The sequence below is a fragment of the Orycteropus afer genome, unplaced genomic scaffold (assembly GCF_000298275.1).
Source record: "Orycteropus afer afer isolate SDZICR_OR568_19922 unplaced genomic scaffold, OryAfe1.0 scaffold00545, whole genome shotgun sequence".
Taxonomy (NCBI): domain Eukaryota; kingdom Metazoa; phylum Chordata; class Mammalia; order Tubulidentata; family Orycteropodidae; genus Orycteropus; species Orycteropus afer.
This window is the reverse complement of record NW_006922132.1, coordinates 600336-616835: the sequence shown is the minus strand read 5'-3', so window position 1 is coordinate 616835 and position 16500 is coordinate 600336. Positions and strand designations below refer to the sequence as shown.

Here is a 16500-nt window from a genome sequence, read left to right as displayed (position 1 = left end):
GGATAGTATTACAGGTAGGCCACACCCCTGGAGAAACTCCCCCTAGACTGACCGGCCGCTTAGGACATAGTCATGTGATCCATCATGAGAAACAACACTCACAAGTGAAGTCCAGCCAAGTTGACAGATCTTCAACTATCACATCTGCCTTATCTTTTTTTGTCCTTGAAAGAGGTGAAATGGTCTTGGTGTGGAGATTTTAATTGTATTGTGACCACAGACTAAAGTCTAAAGCCTAGCCGTCTATCTCACAACATGTGCTGCATTTGATCATGAAAGAGATTAAGCAAGGATATGTGCTGATATAAATTCTTTACTGGTAGTAGAAGAACATTTTAAACTGAATCCTAGTGCTTATTCTCTAAAAGATAGCTCATTTCTTCATTTGTAAAGTGAGGATAAAAATGGCACCCACTTCAAAGAGCTAGTCTGTGGAACAGATGAAACAGTGCATGTAAGGACCATTTCCTCTGACATACTTCTCTGAACCTTCTTGTAATTGATTGACTGCTTACTGATTTTAGAGCTCTTGAGCTGGACGGTACACAGAAGATCTGATTTGAAGTGCAGATTTCTTTTTCTTTCTACCCATAGTTCTCAGCTCTGAGTGTCCTTTAGCATTACCTATGGAGCTGTGAAAAGAAACAGATAAATGGGCTTCAGACCTGAAGCTTGTCCCACCTGTGAAGCTTCTGATTCAATAGTTTATTGTGGGGCCCGACAATTTGTTTTTAAAGTTCAGCTAATGATTCTGATGTACAGCCAAGCTTAAGATAATAGTTCATTCCATAACCAAACAACCAAACCCATTGCTATTGCGTTGATTCTGACTTATAGCACCACTGTAGGACAGAGTAGAACTTCTCTGTAGAGTTTCCAAGGCTATATAAATCTTTGCAAAAGTGAATTGCCACATCTTTCTCCCACAGAGCAGCTGGTGGGTTTAAACAGCCAACTTTTCAGTTAGCAGCTGAGTGCTTTAACCACTGTGCCACCAGTGCTCCTGACTATACTTATCATATTAATAATAGTTATATATTTTGAAAGATTTTGTGCCATGAGTTCATTCAATAAATATTAGGTGCACATTATGCAATAGTGAACTAGGTAAGTGCTATGTTTACTTACATGGAGTTTACATTCTATTGGTGTGGAGTAAGGAAGCAGGTTTCTAAAAGATGTGCCACTTACTGTACTAAATGTTTTACATGGGTATCTCATTTAATCCTACAAACAACCCTGTAAAAAAGTGAATACTATTTTATTTCCCATCCTTTTCAAATGAAGAAGTTGAGATTTGGATGATTTCCTACTTGTGGTATCTTGGAAAGAACAATGGCTCTGATTTTTAAATACCTGATTTGGCTTTTATGGCTCTAAGACCTTAGTCAAATTATTTAATATCTCTGAGCTTCAGGTTTCCTCATTTATTAAAATGAAAGTAGCATTATATAAATTGCAAATTATTGTGAGAATTTAATGGAATAAGCTATATCAAAGAGACTAGTACTATGCAGAGCAAATAATAAAAGTCCTTAATGCTCATTATCTGTTATTTTTCCTACTGAGTTCTACCTACATTGTTGAATTGATGATCATGTTTTCCCTTTCATGATGCAGTTTTTGATCCTTTTTGTTTTTGAGTAAAAATAGTTTTAAGTTAGTACCTCTTTGAACTAAACAAACAGTTTTTGCGGTGATTTTGACTATACAGTGAGGTTTGAGCACATAAATTGTTATCCTGTGGTCTTCAGTTAACCTTTAGTTAGCCTTAATATTGTGCTAATGAGAGAGAGGAGATTTGAAAGAGAATTTATAGGGCCCAGTCTCAGGTCCTTAGGATGTTACAGCCTAAGATGTCATCTAAACTATCTTTTTCTCATTTGTCAAAGAGAGCATCATCATATAGAGCAGAATCTGAAACCTTGCTAACAGCAACATAGGGAATCTTTCTTTTATATGATTAATGATCAATTATTTTGTAACTAAACCTAACTCACTGCCATGGACTTGGTCCCAACTCATAGCGACCCCTCCTTGGGTTTCTGAGGTAGTATCACTACAGAAGTAGATTGTCCAACCTTCCTTCTGAGGAGTGGCTGGTGGGTTTGAACCACCAGCCTTCTGGTTAGCAGTCAAATGCCTTAGGCACTACACCAGAGATATTAAATTATTTGCCCAGATTTCTGGCAATAACTTATGCCCCATCAGGTCCATCACTGAATAGGACTCCCTAATGTAGATAGTTCTTTGCCCGGAGACCCACTCACTTAGGTTTTCATGAGCATGATTGCTGTTTAAAAGCTCTGATTGTGCCTGATGTGTTTTTCTTTTTTTTCTCCCTAGGTCAGTAAAATTGTGTCAAATGTTCCCCAGTTGGAGTTTCTAAATCTGAGTTCCAATCCTCTGAATTTGTCGGTTTTAGAAAGAACCTGTGCTGGGTCCTTCTCTGGGGTTCGCAAACTTGTCCTCAACAACAGCAAAGCTTCTTGGGAGACAGTCCACACGATACTTCAGGAGCTACCAGAGTAAGCCCAAGGCAGCATGATGGAGAGGGATCTATATTGCCATCTGTGTTATTACATAGAATTACTACTGATCTCCCATCTCAGAAATACTAGAACTGCAGATTGGAGAATGAGGTTAGAAAAATGAAGTCATTAGAATGATGGGTGTTAGGGTAATCTGGTAGCATTTCCATTGGAATACTGTTCAGGGTGTTGAGTAGCACCAAGATACAGGATATATCATCTTTTGGCTAGAAAATACCCCTGAGAAATAGTTATCACTTCTAGATCAGCCCAGCCTTTCTCCATTTGAATCTTCTGATTACCTGATTTAAAAATTTTGCCTCATTAGTCCTTTTCTTTGAGAGGAAAAAAATCATAGTTATCTCTAAAATATGTTAACACTTAGATGATTAAGTGTCTAGCTGGCTTGCTGGGAAAATGGACATTTTTAATACTCTTTTCAATAATTTAAACGAGAACTTTTATTTTCACTTGTCAGTTTAGAATTACTTTATACATTTTGCTTGTATCTATCAGTGTATATGCACATAAGTGTTCAAAGGGGGTAATTTAAAGAAACATACAAAGTTCTAGTTTTTTGACTATCTAAAAATGGAAATTATCAAAGCCCTTCAGAATCTGGTCTCACCTTACTTATTCCAGCTTAGTTTCTCTCTTTAATAAGACTGGTTTCCTTACTGCAGGCAGCAGGCAGCATGGCATAGAGTGAACTTTTAAATTCCAGTTCCAGTTACTAACCGTATGACCTTTGGAAAGCTACTTAAGGTCTTTGAGCTCAGTTTCCTTGACTATAAAATGGGAATAATTGTATCTACCTTTCAGAAGCAGAAGTGAAAAATACAAACACCTAGCACAGGGCCTGATACAAAGTAGGGATTTAATAAATAGGAGCTTATATTTCCATTTCTAAACATTTATTCATTTTGTTTCTGGAATTTTCTTCTATCTCCTCTCAACTATGCAAGTTCACCCCTCCTTCAAGGCCATGCATCTTTTCCTGGTTTTTCTTACTTCAATTTTATTCTTATATGAACTACTACTGTGCTTACAGTTAGTACTGCTTAGTTTATCACTTAATTATTTAAGCACAAAATTAATTTAATATTGGCCTATATCTTTCTCTGCTGTTTTATGTATTTCAAGTTCATCTTCCTAGTTACATATTAAGCTCAGGGAGAAATCATTATGTTTGTTCTTCAACAGCTATTAAAGACTTACACATAGTAGGTACTTATTTATTTATTAAGTGAATGACTATAATTGCAAAGCAGAAACTTAACTGCTTTAAACAATGAAATATTTCCTTTTTTTTCTCTGCAGTTTGGAGGAGCTTTTCCTGTGCCTTAATGACTATGAAACAGTGTCTTGTCCTTCTATTTGCTGTCATTCTCTTAAGCTACTACATATAACAGACAATAACCTCCAAGACTGGACTGAAATACGGAAGTTAGGAGTTATGTTTCCTTCCCTGGATACCCTTGTCCTGGCCAACAATCATTTAAATGCTATTGAGGAGCCTAATGATTCACTGGCAAGGTTATTTCCTAATCTACGATCTATCAGCCTTCATAAGTCAGGTGAGTACTGGCTTGTTCTCATTCTACATGCAGATTTAAGTTTATGCATGAGATAAAGTATTTCTTTCAGTCATATATCTATCTTCTTATAAGATGATTTTTCAATGGTGATGTGCAGATGCCTATTCATTGGCTAAATTTAAGGCATTTTCATAAGTGCTCTGATACATATTAAGTGGCATAGCATTATATTAGCATTTCTAGTTTATATACTAAAGGTGTCATGCTGTGAAAGGAGTAAAATGAAACTGATGGATTGGATAATAAAAGGCAGAGTAAAAAGAATGCAAAGAATTACCAAGTAGAACAAATATTTTATCTGGATTTACGTTGAGGAATCCCAACCTGCTATGCCTTTTCAAATGCTCACTTTAGTTTTCTGTGATTTCACAAGAATGAATTTTTTTTAAGCATATATCTTAAAGCAACTTCTTGTCGTTGTTGTTATGTGTTGTCGAGTCAGACCCGACTCATAGCGACCCCTCCTTGGGTTTCTGAGGCAGTATCACTACAGAAGTAGATTGCCCAATCTTCCTTCCGAGGAGTGGCTGGTGGGTTTGAAGCTCCAGCCTTCTGATTAGCAGTCAAGTGCCTTAGGCACTACACTACCAGAGCTCCCTAAAGCAACTACATAACTAATAATAACTCTAACCTATATCTTAAAGTAACTGCATAACTAACAAAAACTCTAGCCTACAGCTGAAAAAAATATATAAACTTTAGTTTTACTTACCATAGCTTTAATAAGTGTGGGAAATAAGTTTTAAAAACTTACTTATGTTATTATTTATTTGGCATAAGGGAACTATTTATTTCATAATTCTGTACCTCTTGAGTTACCTCTATTCTTCCTCCTAGATGGAAATGTTATTCTGAAGGGAAGAGAATGGTTGTGACTTGGGATAGTTATGCACCAGAGTGCTCATAAATTGCTCCTCTGCCTTTTTTCTTGCTGCAGGTTGATGGAAATAGGAAGGGACCACGTTGTACTCTGAAATGGATTTAATGTGTCGCACAATTGACCAGCTTCATTATTACAGGAGTATTATTCTTACTAATGCCAAGTATTGACTGGAATGATACATTTACTTACAGTCATAGGGAGAGTTTCATTTTAGGCCTCAACAATTTTAATGTGCTACATGTTTTCCTTAATCAATGGTCCATGTTTTGGGGCTTGTTTTTAGTATCATTTTGAATTGATTTTCTCTGTCCTCAAAATGAGAACAATTGGAAAGAGAGATGATAATTAACTTCTGTTCTGTCGACCTTGCCCCATATTAGACTTTGTCAGGTAAAAATATGAGTATGACAGTTTCAACTCCAATCAGTAATTACTATTTTTTCTTTTATGATTGGACAGTTGAATGAAATGAGTTGGTCATACCACTTTTTATTATGTAGTCATGGAATACATCCTGCTTATTGATACCAGCAATGAACATTTTTGTAAGCAGTTTTGGATGTCATTAAGTAAATGAGCAGATGTTGGAAAATAAGGCTCTCTCTCCTTGACCATTGGGATCACAGGCATAGTAGACACTATAGGGCAGTTTTTATGGTGTTATATCACAAAAATATTCCACTCTTCCCTTGGATAAAGAAAAATTTCAGGTTCTATAGTCTTAGTTTAAAACATTTTAATATTTCAGAATTTATTAACTAAAATAATTTTTTGCTAAGTTTATCTGTTTGTTTGCTTTTCTGGATTTACTAAAACACTGTATTTCCCAAATTAGGTTTGCATTCTTGGGAAGATATTGACAAACTAAATTCATTCCCTAAACTTGAAGAAGTGAGATTATTAGGAATTCCTCTTCTGCAGCCATATACCACTGAGGAGCGAAGGAAGTTGGTGATAGCCAGGTCTGTTGTTCTCCAGCTTTCTTTTTGTGGTGCCTTACTGTTTCCTTAAGGAGCCCTGATGGCATAGTAGTTAAACACTTGATTGCTAACTGAAAAGTCTGTGATTCAAATCCATGAGCTGCTCCATGGGAGAAAGATGTGGCAGTCTGTTTCTGTAAAGGTTACAGTTTTGGAAACCTTATGGGACAGTTCTACTCTGCCCTTTAGGTTTGCTATGTGTCTGAATCAACTCCACAGCAACAAGTTTATTGTTTCCTTAAAGGAATAATGCATGGGGAGGAGTGCAGTATGAGCAGACTGCTTGAAGAAGCTGCTCTGTAACCCCTAAACCCTGGATGAAAAGGAACATAATATGATGAGAAAGATGTGAAGTGACCTTCAAAGACCACTGAAAAATTTCCTTACACATCTATTCTATTTTTATGCTTTGTGATACTTAGAATATTTGAAATTCTATTTTGGGTCATGAAGAAAAGTATATATAGTAGGGAATTGTTGTTGTTGTTGTTATGTGCCGTCGAGTCGGACCCAACTTATAGAGACCCCTCCTTGGGTTTCTGAAGCAGTATCACGACAGAAGTAGATTGCCCAACCTTCCTTCCGAGGAGTGGCTGGTGGGTTTGAACTTCCAGGCTTCTGGTTAGCAGTCAAGTGCCTTAGGCACTGCACTACCACAGCTCCTAAGTAGGGAATTAGTTCTAGTTTAATCATCCTTATTTTCTCTGTTACAGAAACAAATAAACAAACAAAAATACACTAGTTGCTGTCACGTTGATTCCAATTCATACTGACTCCCTGTGTGTTGGAGTAGAACTGTGTGCTCTGTAGGGTTTTCAGTGGTTGATTTTTCCGTAGACCAGCAGCCCATTCTTCCAAGGCACCACTGGGTGTACACGAACCTCCAGCCTTTTGATTATAGCCAAATGTGTTAGCCACTTACACCAGCCAGGTACTCCATTTAAAGTGTAGATACCACCTCAGTATTAATAGCAAAGTTCAAAAACAAGAAAGCAAGAAATTCTGGTGAGGTTGTACAGCTTCTGGAACCCTCATCCACTGCTGGTGGGATTGTAAGATGGTACAGTTACTATGGTAAATGGTATAGTGCTTCCTTAAAAAGTTGGAGATAGAAATACCATGTTGTTGTTGTTGTTGTTATTTGCCATCGAGTCGTTTCCGACTCATAGCGACCCCATGCACAGCAGAACGAAACACTGCCCGATCCCGCACCAGCCCTACAATCCCTGCTATACTTGAGCCCATCATCGCAGCCACCGTGTCAATCCATCTCATTGAAGGCCTCCCCATCTTTCGTCGACCCTCCACCCTACCAAGCATGATATCCTTCTCCAGGGATATCTTCTTACAACATGACCAAAATAGGTGAGACGAAGTCTGGCCATTCTTGCTTCCAAGGAGCAGTCTGGCTGCACTTCCTCCAGGACAGACCTGTTAGTTCTTTTAGCAGTCCATGGTTCTTTCAGTATTCTCCGCCAGCACCACAACTCAAAAGCATCAACTCTTCTTCGGTCTTCCTTATTCATTGTCCAGTTCTCACATGCATACGAGGCGATTGGAAATATCATGGCTTGTGTCAGGCGCACCTTAGTCCTCAAGGAGATATCCTTGCTCCTCAGCACTTGAAACAGCCCCAGGGTTACAGGTGAGGAGAGACAACTCAGGGACGCCCAAAGTAGCAGGTGGGAAGAGTAGGAGAAAGGGGATTAAAAGCCAGGAAGCCAGAGAGAAGAGCAATCAGCCGAAGGGATTAGGTGAGGAGAGGAAACTCAGACCCGCCCAGAGTAGCAGGCCAGAAGAGCAGGAGAAAGGGGATAAAAGCCAGGAACCCAGACAGAGGAGCAGTCAGCCCCAGGGACAACTCAGGGACACCCAGAGTAGCAGGCCGGAAGAGCAGGAGAAAGGAGATTAAAAACCAGGAAGCCAGACAGAGGTACAGTCAGCCACAGGGACCCAGGTGGGGGTGATACAAGAGGTCTCCAACAGCAAGACAAACTTGTCTGTCGGTTTGTCCTACTGTGGTGACATGTAGACGTGAGTTTTGAGGCTGAGCCTCTGGTGTTTAAAACCCAGTGAAATGCACCTGGTGCACAGGTAACAGCCCAGCTTATAGACTGAGACACACTAGGAAGAAGGAAGAGGCCGTCCACTTCTCAAAGAATTGGCCAGGGAAAACCTTATGAATAGCAAAGAAATACCATATGATCTAACAATCCCACTACTAGGTATATATCCTACAGAAATAAGAGCTATGACACAAATAGATATACAGACACATCCAGTTCATTGCAGCACTATTCACAATAGCAAAAAGATGGAAATAACCTAAGTGGTCATCAGTGGATGAATGGATAAACAAACCATGGTACATACGCACAATAGAATACTATGCATTGTTAAAGAACAGTAGTGAATCTGTGAAACACCTGATAATATGGATAAACCTGTAGGATTTTAGGAAGGAAGATTAGGCAATCTACTTCCATAGAGATACTACCTCGGAAACACAAGGTGAGGTCTTTATGAGTCGGATCCGACTTGACGGCAGTGAGGTTTTTTGAGTATGACATTATGCTGAGTGAAGTTAGTTAGTCACAAAAGGAAATGTTATATGAAATCATTACTATAAAAAGTCAAGAAAAGGTTTTTACACAGAAGGAAACATTAGTGGTTATCATGGGTTAGAGGACAAGGGAAGGTAATTCACTGACTAGATGGTATTTGTTGTCATGTGCCATCGAGTTGGACCCAACTCATAGCGACCCCTCCTTGGGTTTCTGAGAAGTAGATTGCCCGACTTCCCTTCTGAGGAGTGGCTGGTAGGTTTGAACCGCCAGCCTTCTGGTTAGCAGTCAAGTGCCTTAGGCACTACACCACCAGAGCTCCCACTAGATGGTAGATGTGTATTAATTTGGGTGAAGGGGAAGTTGATATATAGTAAGGAGGAGGTCAGCACAAAATGATCAAGGCAAAGGAAGACACTGGGAGAAGTGCAAAAGTTAAAGGAAACAGAAATAAATACTGTTACATACATAATCCTGAAATAACAGTCATAGCAATAACCTATATAAGTTTGACAAACGATATTTCTACATATATATTTATAGGTGGTGCAAATATATCCAACAATGTAGTAGAACCAGGGGCAAAGTTATGAAAACTTAGAACCAAAAACCTTGAGGGAATGAGTCACTGGCCTCCAGGCCCAGCTCAGGACCATAGTGTTAGGGGGAACAGCAAGGTCAACTGGCACAACATAGTTCACAAAGGCAATGTTCTACATCCTACATTGGTGAGTAGCAACTGGGGTCTTACAAGCTTGTGAGTGGCTATCTAAGGTGCAACTATCAGTCTCTCCCCATCTGGAGCAAAGAGAAGCAAAGAAAATCAAAGACGTGAGGAAAAAATTAGTCCAAAGGACTGATAGACCACATGAACCACACCCTCTATTACTCTGAGACTAGAACTAGATGGTGCCCAGCCATCACTACCAACCCCTTTGACAGGGATTACAATAGGAAATTCTGGATAGAGTGGGAGAAAATTGTGTAACAAAACTCAAGATCATAAAAAAGACCAGAGACTGGTGGAACCCCTGAGACTACAGCCCTTAGTCACCCTTCAAGTCTGAAACTGAACATACTCTCACCCCCACCCCACATCTTCCACCCCTGTGCTTCAACTTTCATCCAAACAATAGACAGTCCTACAAGGTGAATAATAACACCAGGGAGGTACACACTCCTTAGAACAACCAACCACTGGAGATAAAAAAGGGCAGCATTTGCCCAGAGACAAAGTTCAGAAGGCAAAAAGAGATAGGAAAGAAAGGCAGATGGAGGTAAGAAACACAGGGACAAAGTGGAATGAGTGCTGTTAACATTGTGGGGATTATAGTCAATGTCATGAAACAAAGTGTATATAAATTGTTGAATGGAAAACTGATTTGCTCTATAAACTTTCACCCAAATCACAATAAAAAACTAAATAAAGTGAGTGTGTTGTTGTTGTTATGTGCCGTCGAGTTGGCCCCGACTCACAATGACCCCTCCTTGGGTTGCCGAGGCAGTATCACTCTGGAAGTAGATTGCCCAACCTTCCTTCCAAGGAGTGGCTGGTGGGTTTGAACTGCCAGCCTTCTGGTTAGCAGTCAAATGCCTTAGGCACTATACTACCAGAGCTCCTAAAGTGAGTGTAGATACCTATAAATTTGGCTGTATCATTAGTGTAAAATAGAAGGGAGCAACATCCATGTTTTCTTTTTGACTGTAGATTAACTTAAATATGGATAATAATTACTGTTATCTTCTTCCTCTGATTATCCTGCCTTTCTGTCTCAAACTCTGCTTGCCACAGACTACTGAACTGTTCCATGAGTGTTTATTTTAGTATGAGCCTTAAGCAGCAATATAATGTTGGCTAACATGAAAAGGATCATGGGATTGTAATTTGTTCTCTCTGTAGTAGTTATGGAAGGAGAACAGTCGGTTTTAAGGTTCCATAAAACAAGAGTGGTTCTTTAAACAGGTTTGTGATATTCTGACCAACTAATACCTAGCAGATCCTTAGTGATTTGCAGTGTTAACATACAAATTAATATCTCACTAAAGAAATAAATTTCAAGGCACTTTTCTTTCAAGAAGAATAACTCTTGTACTAGGGCTTATACTCTGTTTTCTGTAGACTGTACTTTTGTGTAAAGAATATATATATTTTAATTCCTGAACTATATAACCAAATTGTACCAACTCCTCTCTAGACTTGTGCTGTCCAGTGTGTTAGCCACTAGCCATGTGTGGCTCTTGAGCACTTAAAATATGTTTTGTCTGAGTTGAAATATGCTGTAAGTATAAAATACACACCAGATTTCTAATACATTATATGAAAAAAGGGTGGGCAGACAGGCAGGCACCCAGACACAGGAGGAGGGGAGGAGTGGGGACCAAGACAGAGCCATGTGATCCAGGTAAGGGGAGGGAGATAGGCCACACACCCAAGAGGCAGAAAGTGGGGGAAATACTGGGGATGATAGAGCCATGGGATCCAGGTAAGCTGAGGGCAGAGAGGTTTCGAACAGCTAAGGGAGATAAACTTGTCTGTCAGTTTGTCGTACTGTGGGGGCTTGCATGTTGCTGTGACACTTGAGGCTGTGCTACTGGTGTCTCAAATGCCAGCAGAGTTGCACATGATGCACAGGTTTCAATGCAGCTTATAGACTGAAACAGACTAGGAAGAAGGAAGATGCCATCCATTTCTCAAAAATTTTGCCAGGGAAAACCTTATGAATAGCAGAGAAACACTGTCTGATAAGTTACTGGGCAACTTTATGAATAACTCTGAAACACTGTCTGATACAGTGCAGAAAGATCAGCTCCTTAGGTCAGAAGGCACTCAAAATACAAGTGAGAAAGAGCTGCATCATCAGAGTAGAACCACCCTTAATGAAATGGATAAAGTAAAGCTTTCAGGACCTCCATTTGCTGATGTGGCATGACTCAATTTGAGGAGAAATAGCTGCAAACATCCATTAATAATCAGAACATGGAATGTATGAAGTATGAATCTAGGAAAATTGGAAGTTGTCAAAAATGAAATGGAATGCATAAAGATTGATATCCTAGGCATTACTGAGCTGAAATGAAACAGTTTTGGCCATTTTGAATCAGACGATCATATGATCTACTATGCCAGGAATGACAGTTTGAAGAGGAATGGTGTAGCATTCATCATCACAAAGGATGTTTCAAGATCTGTCCTGAAGTGCAATGCTATCAGTGATAGTATAATATCCATACACCTACAGGGAAGACCAGTTAATACTGCTATTATTCAAATTTACGCACCAATCACCAAAGCCAAAGATGAAGAAATTGAAGACTTTTTATCAAGTTCTGCAGTCTGAATTTGACCAAACATGCAATCAAGATGTGTTCATTATCACTGGTGACTAGAATGCAAAAGTTGGAAATGAAGAATTACCAGTAGTTGAAAAATTTGGCCTTGGTGACAGAAATAATGCTGGAGACCATATGATAGAATTTTGCAAGACCAACAACTTATTCATTGCAAATACCTTTTTCAACAACTCAAGTGGCAGCTATACACATGAACATCACAAGATGGAATACACAGGAATCAGATTGGCTACATCTATGGCAAGAGGCAATGGAAAAGCTCAATATCTTTAGCCAAAACAAGGCCAGGAGCTAATTTGCTCATATGCAAATTCAACTTGAAGTTGAAGACAATTAAAACAAGTCCACTAGAGCCACAATATGACCTTGAAAATATCTCTCCTGAATTTAGAGACCATCTAAAGAACAGATTTGGCACATTGAACACCAATGACCGAAAACCAGAAGAATTATGGGATGATGTCAAGAACATCATCAGTGAAGAAAGCAAGAGGTCATTAAAAAGACAAGAAAGGAAAAAAAAAAAAAAATGGATGTCAGAAGAGACTGAAAATTGCCCTTGAGCAGAGAGTAGCTAAAGTAAATGGAAGAAATGAAAAGATAAACCAACGAACAGAAGATTTCAAAGAGCAGCTTGAGAAGACAAAGCCAATTACTATAATGAAATGTGCAAAGACCCGGAGTCTGAAAACCAAAAGGGAAGAACACGCTCAGAATTTCTCAAGCTGAAAGAACTGAGGAAAAAATTTAAGCCTTGTGTTGCAATATTGAAAGTTTCTATATCAAATGATGGAGGAAGCATCAAAAGAAGATGGAAAGAATACACAGAGTCATTGTACCCAAAAGACCTGCTTGATCTTCATCCATTTCAGAAGGTGCCATATGATCAAGAACCAATGGTACTGACGGAGGAAGTCGAAGCTGCAATGAAGGAATTGGCAAAGAACAAGGCACCAGGGATTGATGGAATGAATACCCATTGAGATGTTTCAACAAATGGATACCCCACTGGATGCACTCACTTGGTTATGCCAAGAGATTTGGAAGACAGCTACCTGGCCAACTGACTGGAAGAGATCCATATTTGTACCCATTCCAAAGAAAGGTGATTCCACAGAATGTGGAAATTATTGAACAGTATCATTAATATAACACACAAGTAAGATCTTATTGAAGAAAATTAAAAAACGGTGGCAGCAGTATATTGACCGAGAACTTCCAGAGGTGCAAGCTGGATTCAGAAGAGGACGTGGAATGAGGGATATCATTGCTGATGTCAAGTGGATCTTGGCTCAAAGCAAAGAATACCAGAAAGGTGTTTTCTTGTCTTTTATTGACTATGCAAAAGCATTTGATTGTGTGGGTCATAGCAAATTATGGGTTACATTGAGAAGAATGGGAATTTGAGAACACATAATTGTATTCATGAGGGACCTGTACATAGACCAAGAGGCTGTCATTTGAACAGAACAAGGGGACACTGCATGGTGTAAAATCAAGAAAGGAGTGTGTCAGGGTTGTATCGTTTCATGATACTTATTTAATCTATATGCTGAAAAAATAATCTGAGAAGCTGGACTATATGAAAAAGAATGTGGCTTCAGGATTGGAGGAAGATTCATTAACAACCTGCGATGTGATGACAGCACAAGTTTGCTTGCTGAAAGTGAGGATGTCTGGAAGCACTTACTGATGAAGACTGAAGAATACAGTCTGCAGTATGGATTGCATCTCAATATAAAGAAGACAAAAATCCTCCCAAGTGGACCTATAAGCAGCATTGCAATAGATGGAGAAAAGATTGAAGTTGTCAAAGAGTTCACATTGCTTGGTTCTACGATTGATGCCAATGGAAGCAGCAGTCAGGACATCAGACGACGTTTAGCACTGGGCAAATCATCTGCAAAGGACCTCTTTCAAGTGCTGAAGAGCAAAGATATCTCCTTGAGAACTAAGGTGTGCCTGACACAAGCCATGGTATTTTCATTCGCTTCATATGCATGTGAGAGCTGGATCATGAATAAGGAAGACCAAAGAAGAGTTGATGCTTTTGAGTTGTGGTAATGATGAAGAATGCTGGGAGTACCATGGACTACTAAAAGATCTAACAAATCTGTCCTGGAAGAAGTGCAGCTGAAAGGATGCTTGGAGGCGAGAATTGCCAGACTTTGTCTCACCTACTTTGTTCATGTTGTCAGAAAGGACCATTCCCTGGAGAAGGATGTCATGCTTGGTAAGGTGGAGGGTCAATGAAGGAGGGGAAGGCCCTCAACAAGATGGATTGACACAGTGGCTGTGACGATGGGCTCAAGTATATAGCAAGGATTGTGGAGTTGGCGTAGGACCAGGCAGTGTTTTGTTCTGCTGTGCATAGGGTCGCTATGAGTTGGAAATAACTTGACGGCACCTAACAACAACATTTGAGAAAAGAATATATTATATCTCATTAATTAGTTTTAACATTGTTTACCTGTTGAAATGACTATATGCTGTATATATTGGGCTAAACAAAATATTAAAATTAATTTAGCCTATTTTCACTTTTTTTAATGGGCTATTAGAACATTTAAAATTGTATTTGTGGCTTGCATTATATTTAAATTGGACAATGCTTGTCTAGAGTCTTACTTTAAAAGGTGATGTATGATTATAAAAGGTCTGCATCATATCCAAATATGAAACTTTAATTTTTAAAGTTCTTTTATTTTATACCATTTTAGTTCATGCCAGTAGTCATACCAAAGCAGAGCTGCTATGCCAATGTATCATTTTAAGAGAATAAGACTAAGCCTCAACCCCCTGATTTTCAGATTTCTTAATTTTTAGCATTTAATATTCATATTTTTATTATTTTATAATGTCTTTATTTTGATTTTTGATTTGTAGATTGCCGTCAGTTTCCAAACTTAATGGCAGCGTTGTTACTGATGGTGAGCGAGAAGATTCTGAGAGATTTTTTATTCGTTACTATGTTGATGTTCCACAGGAAGAAGTGCCATTCAGGTAAAAATCCTTCATCAGTTTGGCAAAACACTTTAGAGAGTGTTGAGGCAGTTTAAGAGCTGTTGTTTTAGAGCACAGTTGAATAGTTTGTTATTGGGACTATTAACTATTTGTTATTGGGACTATTACTTAGAGAACTTTGGTAATAAAACAAAAAACAACTCACTACTATTGAGTTGATTCGACTAATAGCAACCCTTCCTTGGGTTTCCTAGGTGGTATCTCTACAGAAGTAGATTGCCCAATCTTCCTTCCAAGGAGTTGCTGGTGAGTTTGAACCTCCAGCCTTCTGGTTAGCAGTCAAATGCCTTAGGCACTATGCCACCAGAGCTCCCGACTTTAATAACAGGGAGAAGCAACACAAAAGCAAGCCTATTTTATCTTATTTTCCACAGTGTATTTCTTGTAACCTTGTACTTATGTTAAAAATGACTGGGTAATTATTTGTTTTCAGTAGTTCTCACTCCATACTCATTTTTCATCTGCTTTTCCAGGGGCATGTTTTCACCCATCCCCAAAATTGGTCTATCTTCACGTCACATCTACTGTTAGAATATACTAAGTTCTGCAGTTTGGAGGATCTGGCAAATGTGCAGTTTAGAAAATGTGACAAAAGGTCTAGAAAACAGGCTCTTAAGAAAATATTAAAGGAATTAGTATAGTTGAGGATGAAGAGAAATGATGAGGGAATCCAACTCTTAGCAACCGCTTCATGGGTTTTAGAGGGTTATCTCTACAGAAGTAGATTGCCCAATCTCCCTTCCAAGGAGTGGCTGGTGGGTTTGAACTGCCAGCCTTCTGGTTAGCAGTCAAATGGCTTAGGCACTATGCCACCAGAGCTCCCAGTGTTAAATCAGTCATTTTTAATTTACTAATTTTAAAATGTTAATATATTATTTATTAGAGAACCACCTGTAATGTTCTGAAAATGTAAAAGGAAATGTAGTAAGTACAAACCAAAAAAACCAAACCCATTGCTATTGAATCAATTCCAATGCACAATAATACTCCTCTGTGGGAGGAAGATGAGGCAATCTACCTGCATCCATAAAGATTTATGGCCTTGGAAACCCAGTAGGGGTCACTATGAGTTTGAATTAATTCCATAGCAGTGAGTTTAGTTTTTTAGGATAGAATAAAACCACCCATAGGGTTTCCAAGGCTCTAATCTTTACAGGAACAGACTGCCACATCTTTCTCCTGCAGAGTGGCTGGTATATTTGAACCACTCTCCTTTTGGTTAACAGCCAACCACTTAACCACTGTGCCATCAAGGCTCCATAGTAAGTATGGTACAGGTAAATATATAATTTAAAAATTCCTCCAAAAATAGGTTTCTAGGTTTTGGTATCAAAATGTTTTAGACTGTCTCTAAATTCAGTCAAAACATTATCAAGATAATATTTTGGCTCTCGTGGAGTTCTTTTCATTGTATTCAGCTTCAGCTGGAACTTGCATATGAGCAGTTGATGATCTGTTCCACATTCAGCTCCTGGCCTTGCTTTGGCTGAAGATATTGAGTTTCTTCCTCACCTCTTTCCACAGATGTAGTCGATCTGATTCCTGTGTACTCCATCTGGCAAACTCCAT

General features: G+C 38.9%; 1 protein-coding gene across 1 annotated transcript in view; it reads left to right on the top strand.

Moving 5' to 3' along the window:
- Window positions 1–16500, top strand: part of LOC103209983 (alpha-tectorin) — a 246120-nt gene that overhangs the window by 10245 nt on the left and 219375 nt on the right. The window contains exons 3-6 of the mRNA XM_042782976.1: window positions 2347–2528; window positions 3852–4108; window positions 5848–5974; window positions 14794–14910. Coding sequence (XP_042638910.1) covers window positions 2347–2528; window positions 3852–4108; window positions 5848–5974; window positions 14794–14910 — 683 coding nt within the window. The remainder of the gene's footprint in view (window positions 1–2346; window positions 2529–3851; window positions 4109–5847; window positions 5975–14793; window positions 14911–16500) is intronic.